Below are 12697 nucleotides of genomic sequence, written 5' to 3'. Positions count from 1 at the left end.
TCTGAAGACTGTTCAGTGGCCTCCGTGAAAAGTTTTGATGATCATTAGATGCTCAAATACTATAGCAGTGAGAGCTCTGTAAGTACCTAGATGGATGGACAGATAGTAATTAGACTGAAAATTCCAGTAGACTAGTTGCTACAAATAAAATAAAATGCCACAATTGCCATTCACAGCAGAGCATCCAAGGCCCAAACAGTAGCCAAAAGACCAGAGACTTGAACCACCCTTTTACCCCTGGAAGTATCCCGTCCAGAACAGAGCTAAATCATGTTGCCAGGGCTGTGTGGGGAAACTTGTACTACTGTGGATGGTGTTGGGCCCGTTCTGTTAAGTAATCATGAAGGTTGTCATCCTGGCACCTTTCACAAGCTTTAATTTTTGTCTCTCCTACATTTTCAAATGCACAATTCTGAACAGCTGCTGAGGGTAGGCCTTCACTGCAGAGTTAACCGGAATTGTCTACACTGTGAAATAACCCTTGAGTTGCTGTGTCCTCACTGGAACTACACTCACTCGTGTGTGGCACTAAAACTTATAAGGGCAAATCCCATAATTCTTTGCACTGTAGTAACCTGAGATGTTTTATGAATGTACACTATGAATTGTGGGAGAACTTGTTTGGCCACATGGTAGGAATAATGTGAAGCCATTGGAGAACCAGCAGCATTCAAGTGCACTAGCCTGCATCCACACTGCAGAGTTGTTTTGTTAACAGCTCGGTTGTGCTCACTTGAGTTTTAACCTATTCCCCCAGATTGGTCAGCTACCTCGATTACCAGCCCCATCACACTCAAGTTAAGGAGTTCTGTGTGTGAATAGCATGCAAGTTAGGTGCAACTCTCGAGTTTCAACTTGAGTTAACTTTCCGGTGAAGACTAATCTTGTAATGCCGCACTAAGAGCCTTCCTCTCCCACTAGGATGACCAGATGTCCCAATTTTATAGGGACAGTCCCAATGTTGGGGTCTTTTTCTTATATAGGCTTCCCCCACCCCCTGTCCTGATTTTTCACACTTACTGTCTGGTCACCCTATCTCCCACTGCAGTCAATGGGAACTGAATGAAAGTCATCCCTGGAGGTGCTTAGAACCTTTTACAATCAGGCTCAGAACTATAATGCGGTAGTTCCAAATAATGTCATACGCACGCTGTTCGAAGAGGGTAATTACTTTGCTTTTCATTTCTGGTGGGCTGGGGACATTGGCGAGTAAAGTTATGCTGTATGGAGGATCTTTTCCTCTGTCTCAATAAGGAAAAAAACACCTTGCTTTTTATTTTATCAGGATCCCCAAACTTGTCTTTATTTCAAAGGCTGATTCCACATGCCCGCAGTTTAAACCTACTTGTTAAGACGACTCCATGGGTTGGTAATACTACACCTCAGGCCATATGTAATATCTAATATTCCAGCAAATATCTGTGGTGGTGTTTGATACAGTTGTAGCTCCAGCGTGGATTAAATTGACATGAAAAATAATAGGCTGACATATATGCTCAAGGATATTTAGATAACAATGTTTTTTCAAACTTTTTAAGTGATATGCACCCTATTTGTGGAAATGTTCCTTAGTTTCTAATATTAATTTTTATTGAATGACATCGCAATAGCATAAAATCAGTTAAGACAAGAATAGAAGAAAAATCCATATACAGTTTTGATAAATCAGCATCACAATGAGTTATTTTTAATTGCACTCATTTAATATTTGATGTAACATAAAGTAAATAAACTTGAAATTACATGTCATGGCTTCTGAGAGGTTGAGAAGTTACTGAAATTCACACAAATACAGGATACTGTTAGTCTAATGTGGCATGTTAAGAAACTGGTATTCAAACAGCTTGCACCTACACCTTTTGGAGGGGGGGGGGGGTGAAGGGGAATTCAAATGAACACTTCTATCTCCATGGTTGTCAAGCCAGCCCTTTTTCAAAGCATTAAGTTCCCTTCACTTTCTTTTCATTTTTAGACCCACCGTTGTGCAGTTTGTATATAAAAAATGAAATTAAGAGAAAAATACATCTGAATGAGCTAGGATATATTGGAGATTTCTGTCTCTTAGCAGAAAAAGTTAACTTGTCGAACCAAGCAGATTTCTAGTAGTTGAGTTCATTGATCAGGACAACACGTGCCTTCAACCTGAGGGGCTTTAACAGGAGATCCTTTAGACCTTATGTTAAAAGGGAGGATCCCTGATATGCAAATCCTTTCTTCGTATGTTGTAATTGCCAAATACACATAATGAAGAGGGTGAGTTGAAGACTAAGGGCCCGATTCCACAAGGTTCAGAATATATCATGAAAGGTGCCGAGCACCCTCAATTTCCACTGAGTACCCTCAAAGTTCTGGTCTAGGTGCAATAATAACCCCAATTCAGTATTCTCTGGTCAGCAATCAACGCTGCACCAATACTGACTGCTAAATATACACAAGGACACACATAGATCAATTGAACTAGCAGAGACTTTCCTCTGCTGCACGCTCAGTTGGTCCAAGCCCCAGCTTGTCCTTGTCTACACTTAGCGCTTGATGAGCTACATGAATTGCTGGCCACTCGTGCTGAACTGGTGCTACTCCCAAAGGCAGACATGGCCTGAGGGTGCCTCACAGGAGGTTCTCAGCACTTCGAGCATTTTTTGAGATAGAAGCAGAACTCTAGAAAAGGAACTCCATCTTCAAACCGTCAGCCTAGTAAACCAGACCCTGTGGTCTGGCTGAGGGTTTGAAGATGGAGGGTCTTTTCTAGAGTTCCAGGGTGCCACATCTCTGAATTATAATGCTTAAGCTGCAATTTGCTCTTGGCTCTTGTGTACCAGTCAGACTGGAGTGATACCCTGACCTGCCATACTGGAGAGTCTCTTAATCCCTGGGTTGGAAATTTAGGAGGTAGCGTGCTTCTCTCCTGAAGAAGGAACTTTTATCGTTAGCCATGATGCCTTCATCTCATTAAGGGTGGCTTTAAAGACTCTTAAAACAGTCCTATATAATTCTTTGGCTAGAAGGGGTAGGGGTGGCATTGCATGGTTTTGAGGCTGGAGACAAAGAGTTAAAATTTGGAAAAATTGTGGTGTCTTATAGCTTGTACAAAGTCTCTAGAGACCTGCTCCACTACCAGAAAAATCTCTATTCTGAAAGGCTTTTGCAATTTGGCCACATTTCAAAAGGAAGGGGGAAAGAAACAACAACCAGAAAAATATGGTATTTGCTAGCTAAAAGGAGAATACTTGGCAGCCTACTAGCAGGTGTGATGGATCAGTTTCAGAACTGAAAAGGAAAATAAACTCAGGAAACTGCAGTATAAATAGATCTGATATAGAGCAGGTGCCCCGATTTAGCTTTCAGTTACAGCTACGCCTCTCATATTGCAGGGGTCTGTCTGTAGTAGTGTCAGGCAGGAGGTGAATACCTTTTGTTAAAAGTCTGGAAAAACCTTACTTGGTCAGTAGCCTCAGTTGTAGTCTCTTAGGGTTGTGGTTCAGGTGCTCAGCTACCATGGTGATGAGCATAGGATAAAAACCTGAAGAGCTGCTTCTCAGAATAAGGATGTATATATATTTTTTTTCCATTGTAGGTACTATTTCCCCTTTATCACCTGCCTTACAGGCCTGGCATATACATTCATGTGAATAGTAGGAAAGATGGTGTCTGGAGATTAAACCAATCCACTCAATTACACTGCTGGTTTGAGGCATTAAAATACAGACATTACACGGATCAACATTTCTGTTCTGCATGTCACCACCACTGCAAAACCATCCAGGTCACCTGTGGGCTACAGGAAGCAGCTGGACCAAATAAGCCAAAATAGTCTTCCTCTGGTCAGACCACTACAAGTTGGGCTGTTTGTCTCACATGGAACTCACTTTCATACCTTCCTCTCCCTTTATTTAGAGAGCCTTGCTCTGGGCATCTGCATTACCGTACCCGAATCTGGAGGGCTCTTTTTTTCCAGAATTAGAGGTTAATCCTATGTTTACTAAACCCTAGGCCTATTTCAAGAAAGGCATTTAGACTAAGCCAAAGTCAACTAAAATAATTCTTTGCATCTAAATATCACAGTGTTTAGGGTGGAGCACAACAATTTTAACTGTGGCTTGACCCTTAGCTTTAAGCCTCCTTCAGCCTTTCCATCTTCCACTGTTTAGCTTACTCCTTTCCACTAATCTCCTCTCTCGGTATTAAAGTTTTGAGGGCCACATTCTGCTCACCCTGTGCATTCAACAGTCCCCATAACTTCACTGAGTGTTTTGTGTTTTAAAGCAGGCAGAAATTGATCCTGGAAGAAAACACTACATTTCACACAGTATGATTTTCTGATGAGGAAAAGTAGAAAATATGCTGGAGGATCCATTCTTGGGGAAGTTGAATGTTTGCTGCAGAATACTGTTTGCAGCCAACTGGGGATAAAATTCATCTCAGTTGCACAACCATGTGATCACATCTTTCCATCGTTCAATGTTGCTAAGACACAAACATTCCTCTTCCTTCTGGACTGCATCCGGCTTAGGGCTGTGCAAACTCTGTATGTTTAATTTGCATGAGCCTGCAGGTTCACTTAAAGTTTTGGGTTTGATCCATATGAACAAACTGGAGATACTTTGAAAATGCATCCCTCCCATAATTTAATGTCCAGTAACTTGGCTTGAAGTTGTTCGTCTGTTGTAATCTTAAAAGGTGAATCATTATTCCAAATTCTTAGATTTTTTTTTTTAATCCACTACTTCATCTCCCAAAAGTACAAGAATCAGAAATACAATGGTAGCCACTAAGGACCTGATCCAGCTTTCTCTGCAAACCCCAAACTCCTACTGATGTTAGTGAGAACTTTATGTATGCAAGGAATGCTAGGGTTACCATATTTAAAAAATAAAAAAAGAGGACACTCCACGGGGCCCTGTCCCCGCCCCTTTCCCACCCCCGGCCCCGCCCCTACTCCGCTCATTCCCCACCCATTCCCCAAAGTCCCCGCCCTAATTCCCCTCCTCCCTCCCAGCCATGCGAAAAGGGCTGCCCAAGCGCTACCGGCTTCACGGTTTGCCGGGCAGCCTCCAGACCCTGCGCCCCCGGCCGGCGCTTCCCCTGCACAGCTGGAGCCTGGGAGGGGAAGCGCCCGGCTGGGGGCGCAGGGTCTGGAGGCTGCCCGGCAAACCATGAAGCCGGTAGCGCTCGGGCTTCGGGCAGCCCCCTTGCCTCCGGACCCTGCGCCCCCAGCCGGGCACTTCCCTTCCCAGGCTCCAGCTGCTGTGCTCCTCCCCTGACTCTTCGGCTTTGTTTAAGAGCCGAGCTGCCCAAGCCAGCGTTACTGGCTTTGGGCAGCCCCCGTGCCTCCGGACCCTGTGCCCCCAGCCGGGCACTTCTCCTCCCCGGCTCCAGTTGCTCTGCTCCTCCCCTGACTCGGACTTCGACTCTGTTTAAGAGCCAAGCTGTCCGAGCCAGCGCTACCGGCTTCGGGCAGCCCTCGTGCCTCCGGACCCCAGCCGCCGGAGCAGAGCAGCTGGAGCCCGGGAAGGGAAGTGCCCAGCCAGCAGCTTGGGGTCCGGAGGCACGGGGGCTGCCCGAAGCTGGTAGCGCTGGCTCGGGCAGCTTGGGTCCGGGGGTGCAGCTCCAGCCCCAGGGGGACTCAAATCCGGACAGTGCCGCTCCCCGCAACGTGCTGGTGTCCATAACCCCCCCGGGGGCACCCCCCAGCCCTGCGATGGCTGCTGAGTGGCGCCCAGAGACACCCCCCACCCAAAGGACAGGGGCCCGCGGCCCCCATCCCCCGACGGCTTGCTGCCTCACAGGGGCAGGTTGGTCGCGTTGCAGGGGCTGCTGGGAGTTGTAGTTCTCGGCCGCTCCCCTCTCCCGGCTCTCCCTGGAGCGTGAGGCCCGGACGGACTACAGCCCCCAGCATGCCCTGGGCAGGAGCCGAGTGTCGCACCAAGATGATGTCACAGCGGGCGACCCACACACACAAATTCGGAGATCCTAGCCTCCCTATTTCCCCGGACATGTCCGGCTTTTTGGCAATTCCCCTGGACGGGGATTTGGGGACCAAAAAGCCGGACATGTCCGGGGAAATCCGGACGTATGGTAACCCTAAGGAATGCAGCATTGGCCCTAGGTAGCTAGATGCTACAAAAATGCAGCTTATCTAATTGGCTTTGCAGCAATGACAAACTACAGGGCCGTCCCTACCCATACACAAAGTACGCAGCTGTGTAGGGCACCAGGAAATTTGGGGCACCACATTTCCTGGTGCCCTGCACAGCTGCGTGCTGCTCCGCCTCTTCCCCATGGCCCCTGCCCCTGCTCTGCCCCTTTCCCAAAGCCCCCGCCCCTGCTCTGCCCCCACCCCACCTCTTCCCACCCTTGTTCCATCCCAGCCCCGCCCCCACTCCACCCCTTCCACAAAGCCCCCACCCCACCTCTTCCCACCCCTGCTCCACCCAGGGGTGGCTCTATGTATTTTGTTGCCCCAAGCACGGCAGTCAGGCAGCCTTTGGCGGCATGCTTGCGGGAGGTCTGCTGGTAACGTGGATTCGGCAGCATGCCTGCGGGGGGTCCGCCGGTCCCGCACCTTCGGCGTACCCGCCGCCGAAGCCGCGGGACCGGCGGACCTCCCGCAGGCATGCCGCCAAAGGTAGCCTGACTGCCACTAGCACGGCGACTGGCAGGCCGCCCCCCATGGCTTGCTGCCTGAGGCACGCGCTTGGTGCGCTGGTGCCTGGAGCTGCCCCTGGATCCACCCCAGCCCGCCCCCACTCCACCCCTTCTCCAAAGCCCCCACCCCTGCTCCACCCCCACCCTGCCTCTTTCCACCCCTGCTCCACCCCAGCCCCGCCCCCACTCCCTGGAAGACTGCTGCAGGGGCCAGGCCTGCACTCACCTTGTGGTAAGTGGAGCAACCCAGCCCAGCCTGCTCTGCTTTCCTGGCTCCCAGCCTCGCCACTGGTGAGTGCTGTGGGGCGGTTCCCCCTGTCCCCAAGGCAGGGAGGCTGTGTAGGGCACCCAAATGGCTAGGGACAGCCCTGCAAACTAACAAAATCACCCATAGAGCTGCTGAAGATGTTTTTTGTGTAGCTTTTTATGTAGATTATTGTTGCGTTTTAACCAACAACAGCCATGGTATTTTTAGCTCTGTTCAAAATATGGGAAGAAAAATCAAGCTAGCCAAGTGGCAAGGGACAAAGTCAGTGGGGAGGGAGAGGAGTGGGGAATTAGTTCCAGCTTTCCACAAATGCATTCTCAGAAGGAAAAATTTATTTGCTTAATAAAAACTATAGCAATTACTTCACTTTCAATGCCATTTGACATTAACTATCTGATTCTGATTGTGCAAGGAATGCTGGATCAGTTCTTAATATATTTAGAGAGACAAGGTGGGTGAGGTAAGATCTTTTATTGGACCAACTGCTATTGGTGAAAGAAAGTGCAAACAACAGTTAATATATTCAGAGCAGTTTATGAATGAAAAAAACTTGTCTTATACTAATATATCTTAGATGAGCCCTATGGTGTGAATTTTAACCCAGAGAGTTATAGCAGAATGACTCCTCATGTGCACCGGCGGCTCCAGGCACCAGTGCTCCAAGCACGTGCCTGGGGCGGCAAGCCACAGGGGGCGCCCTGCCGGTCCCTGCGAGGGCAGCAGTCAGGCAGCCTTCGGCGGCATGCCTGCGGGAGGTCCGCCAGTCCCGTGGATTCGGCGGCAATTCAGCGGCGGGTACGCCGAAGCCGCGGGACCAGTGGACCTCCCGCAGGCATGCCGCCGAATCCGCGGGACTGGGGACCTTCCGCAGGCAGGCTGCTGAAGGCAGCCTGCCTGCCGTGCTTGGGGCGGCAAAAAAGCTAGAGCCACCCCTGCTCATGTGGACACTTTTTTTCCAGTATAAGAGTGCTTTTTTCAATTTAGTTTATGTCATTTGGAAAGGGGTTTAAACTAAAGCAAAAAAAAAGCAACTCTTATTCTGGAATTCAATCGGCGGTAGCGCATATCGATTTTAATTATACTGGTATAAATGATAAAACTTTCCCATGTAGACAAGCCCTTAAAATAGAGGTTGTATTGTTATTGTTATGGTAAAAGTTGCTAATGGCTTGCCCATTGTGGATCGCTGACATAAGCTCTCAGGATGAAACTCCCCATAAAGAGAACTAAAGATGTCATGCAGTAACTGCACCTAAAGTAACATTGAGCACCCTTATTTGTCTGGCAGCTGAAACTCTGAAACGTAGGCCATGTCTAAACTACAAAATTATGTCGATCTAAGTTCCGTCAGCATACAGCCTCTGGAGTTACTACGTCGCTTGTGCGTGTGAACACTATTCTTTTTGTGTCAGCGGTGCATGTCCTCACCAGGAGTGCTTGTATCAGAGTGCAGAGGGTAATGCACTGTGGATAGGTATCCCACTGTGCAACTCGTCATCATCCAGCACAGTGTGTTTTGGGAAGTTTTTGCAATGCCTCATGGGACCAAAATGAGTCGCAGAGGGGAGATTGGGAACATGGGGGTCAACCTGCCATAATGCAGTGTTCTCCATCCCATAAATTCATCTGCATCCCATAATATTTCACACCTCTTTTCAAAATCCCTGTAAACTCGCATGTCCCTCCTTGCTGTCCGCCCTCTCTGACAGAAGCCTGGAGCCTGCACAGCCCTGCACTATTGCTATGAGCATTGCAAGCATGGAGCGCCTGATCCTGCAGTATTTGCAGAGCTGCAAGAGGAGCCGAAGGGAACGTGACAATTCCTTGGAGGCTAAATTGCTGTGGGACATAGAAGAAACAATTCAAGGCTGTTGGTGATGTTCATACTGGGTCAGACCCAATGGTCCATCTAGCCAGCCACTAGTTTTCTGACAGTGGCCCGTGCCAGGTGCTTCAGAAGGAGTTAACAGAACAGGGCAATTTCAAGCAATCCATCCTTTGTCATTAAGTCCCAGCTTCTGGCCGTTGAAGGTTTAGAGACACCCACGGAGTATGATGTTGTGTTCCTGACCGTCTTGGCTAAGTCATCTTATCAGAATAGGGGCACATTGTAAATGTAGAGAGAGAAGCTAGATTTCAATGATCGCATAGTTGGGGATGTCATGCTTTGGTTAGATCCCAAATGCATCCTCTGTGTCTAACTGACTAAAATTGAGGGATTACACATCCTCACTAAAGCATGGGTGTTCAGACACTAGATTTTGATTCGGTTCATCTCTATTTACATATATTCCCTAGAACTTATAAATTAATTAGGAAGGAAATAAAAACAAAAAACTTTTGAAATAAAACAGAGCTTCCTAATGGACTAAGAAAATTCTCCCAACGTGCACATCCGCTTCTCCCCCCACTTCATGTCAGCTTTTATAGCTCTGCTGCTGGCCTAGCCTTCCTCTGAGATTTTTTATGACCATTAAGAAACTTCATTTTTTTTATGGCAGCAAACAATCCTTAGGCTCTGAACAAGGCTATAATAAAAAGCATCTTGCACAAAAGCATTGGTAATCAAAGGGAAAAAGTGCAGGGCTGCTTTGTAAATTTTGACTTTCTAAGGTCACCAAAATGTAAATATGTATTCCAGGGCTGTAAAGAACAGTGCATTGAAAAAAGTGCCTGTATAAAACAGCCAATTATCTAGTTGGAGAGAAACTGTTGAAAATTGCCATGTGTGCATTAAATTGCCCTTTTGGAATTGTATTTACGGATGCCACACTGTCATTAAATCCTATCTTAGAGTGACTCAAAGTGTAGGTCAGCACTTAGTAAATAGTGGAGAGTAGAAGTTTTAGAAAGCTGCTGTGGGTTTAGATAATTCTTTAAGTCCCTCCCTAGAATACTGTAAAAAGTGGAGGGTATGTGATTACAGTGAAGTGCTTCATTAGAGATTGAACTCGAGTGAAAGGCTCTCCAAGTTTTTACTGGCAAAAAGCTCTGGGACTCACCTGCTTTTTCTGCCCCCTCATCAGTATGCAATGAACAGTGGGCCTGAAATACTGCTGTAAAATGTGCCACTAAGCTGCCGGAAGAATTCCAGTCTAGTAGAAAATTTCGTTATGGGTTCAATAGCATGGTAATAGCTCTCCCGGCTCTCATGTTTGAACGAGAACACAATCCTGTGATCTCATTCTGAACTACTCTTGGGGATGTAGGTGTGTATGTGGAGGCTTCCGCACCAGAGATGGGGAGAAGATCTGAAGATGAAGAATATCAAGTTTAGGTGTAGGGGTATGCTCTATTCAGGAGACACGTCTGGAACTTCAGTTATTGCAAATGATTTAAGAGGGCATAGCAAGCAGAAAGGGCGCCCATAAATGAAAGGACAAAATTTTCAAACTTAGAGGCCTAAAGTTAGCCCCTCCCCATTCATATTTTGGCACTTACTTAAGTGACTGGATTTTCAAAGGTGTTGAGCAGTCAAAACTCCCATTGACTTCAGCAGGATAATCAGCATTTCTGACTGTTTCATGTAGATGCCTAAATAATTTCATGTTTAGGCATCTACATGAAACAGTCAGAAATGCTGATTATAATTAGGCACTTAGTTTTACACATGCAAGCTTGAAAGTTCTAGCCACAAGTTCTGCGGGGGGGGGGGGGGGACTTACATTTTTTAAACAAACCTTTGAAGAATTGAAGTCTCTCTTCAGGATGTGTTGATAACAGGCAGGAGAGCAGAGTCTGAGACATACTGAAATCCTCAGAGCGGTGAAACAATGACGTAATCAATACTCTCAAGTACCATTTACTTGCCTGCAGGGCACCTACAACCCTAGCAGAGCATGCAGGTGGGCCAGTGCTGTCACCCAATGCACTTCACTTGGGACACGGTGCTCTCCTTCCATGCAACAACATAAAGAAAGAGAGAACTTGCTGTCAAAGTTCCTGGTTTCTGACCCCCAGCACAGTGAAACTTGCCAGCTCTGATTTTCAAGTTTTGAACCAAATGGAAACATAAAGCAAAGCTCAGGAGATGTGAAACTACATGAACCAACACTGAAGGAAATGAATCCCTGTGAACTGAAACTACCAAATGCCACACAGCTCCAGCCAGCAGTGAAAGATTGGCACATGTGTGTGTTCAATTATTTTTTACAGTTCAGAACACCAGAATATGAGTTGCATTGTTGTGTGGGACAGGAGAGGTTTTACACCATGGGTTACATTTAAATGGCATCCAGTGTTGCTGATTTAGATTGCATTTAGATGTCTAACCACTGACCCTGGCTGTACCTGGAAATCACAGTGTGTCTCAGAGAGGTGCCATTAATCATGCTCATAATTTCTTGCCTGCAATATTAGTAGGTGGGACAAGCCTCCCTAAAAATCAGGGTCAATTTATTTTTCAAAAGAAACACTGTAATTGCTATTGAATGCTATAAATGGACACTGTTCTGTGTTTTGGTATCTTTCAGACTCTGACCTGAGCATGCGGACACTCAGCACACCCAGCCCAGCGCTAATATGTCCGCAGAATTCTCACGGCTTCCAGAATGGCCGAGGATCTTCCACTTCTTCATCCTCAGTCACCGGGGAGACAGTTGCTATGGTCCATTCACCTCCTCCAACCCGCCTTACTCATCCTCTCATCCGGCTGGCGTCCAGACAGCAGAAAGAACAGGCCAACATAGACCGTCTCCCAGACCACTCCATGATCCAAATTTTCTCTTTCCTGCCTACCAACCAGTTGTGCCGTTGTGCACGAGTGTGTCGGCGCTGGTATAACCTTGCCTGGGACCCACGGCTTTGGAGGACTATTCGCCTGACAGGCGAAACAATCAACGTAGACAGGGCTCTTAAAGTGCTGACCCGGAGGCTTTGTCAGGACACGCCAAATGTATGTCTCATGTTGGAGACGGTAATTGTTAGTGGCTGCAGGCGGCTCACAGACAGAGGACTCTACACCATTGCCCAGTGTTGTCCAGAGCTGAGGAGGCTAGAGGTGTCGGGCTGTTACAACATCTCCAATGAAGCAGTCTTTGATGTGGTGTCGCTGTGTCCAAACCTTGAGCACCTGGATGTGTCAGGTAAGTGAAAGTATTTAAATAATATAATCTGGGTTGAGAGAGACAGGACAATCCTGTGCAGAAGTGAAAAGGGGGAGATAAGGCACAGAGGGGCAGAGAATAACCTGGCCCCTATAGCTGCACCGAGAAGACAAGCCCCTCCTCCTGCCCCTTTTGTCTTACCTATCTAGGTGTTAATACTCCTCATCACATTGTATCAGTGCACAGGGTGTAGTGGCAGTCTTTGTACTGCAGGAGTTGTTTCTGCACCCCTCCCTCTGAACCAGCCAGCACAGCTGGCCCTCTACAGTGAGGAGTGTACACTACACCCTCTTTAAGGGTGGGTAGTACAGCAACTGGGCTTTCTGGGAGCACAAAAGCTATATAGCTCTGAGTTAAGGACAGTGAAGTTTGGAAGGCCAAGACCCACAGCTAGGGATACATTTTGACATTTAGGTACTGCCTAATTTTGTTTGGGACTTGACTAATGTACATTAGGCCTCCTTAGCTTCTATGTGGTGTTGCAATGGTTTAGAGTAGCAGAGATGCCTTTGCTGATGGTCCCCAGATGTTCTGTCTGGAGGCAGGAGGTTTTCATTAGAGGTCAACCATAGGGAATTTTGCTCTCCCTGTGCATTGGTCAGAGCTTGAGTTGGAGGATGGGCCTCAGTGGAGGCACTGGGAATAAATTCAGCACTGAGTTAGACCCTCTGCATGATCC

The 12697-nt window shown here is 47.3% G+C and overlaps 1 protein-coding gene across 4 annotated transcripts in view; it reads left to right on the top strand.

Annotated features, from left to right (window-relative positions):
• The window catches only part of FBXL7 (F-box and leucine rich repeat protein 7), a 354355-nt gene that overhangs the window by 325645 nt on the left and 16013 nt on the right, over positions 1 to 12697 (top strand). For all 4 annotated transcript variants that reach the window (XM_054020816.1, XM_054020819.1, XM_054020818.1 and 1 more), the window contains one exon: positions 11386 to 11997. In XM_054020816.1, coding sequence (XP_053876791.1) covers positions 11386 to 11997 — 612 coding nt within the window. The remainder of the gene's footprint in view (positions 1 to 11385; positions 11998 to 12697) is intronic.

The sequence above is a fragment of the Malaclemys terrapin genome, chromosome 2 (genome assembly GCF_027887155.1).
Source record: "Malaclemys terrapin pileata isolate rMalTer1 chromosome 2, rMalTer1.hap1, whole genome shotgun sequence".
NCBI classification, from domain to species: Eukaryota; Metazoa; Chordata; order Testudines; family Emydidae; genus Malaclemys; species Malaclemys terrapin.
Note: the sequence above shows the minus strand (reverse complement) of the source record. Positions and strands in the feature narration are given on the sequence as shown.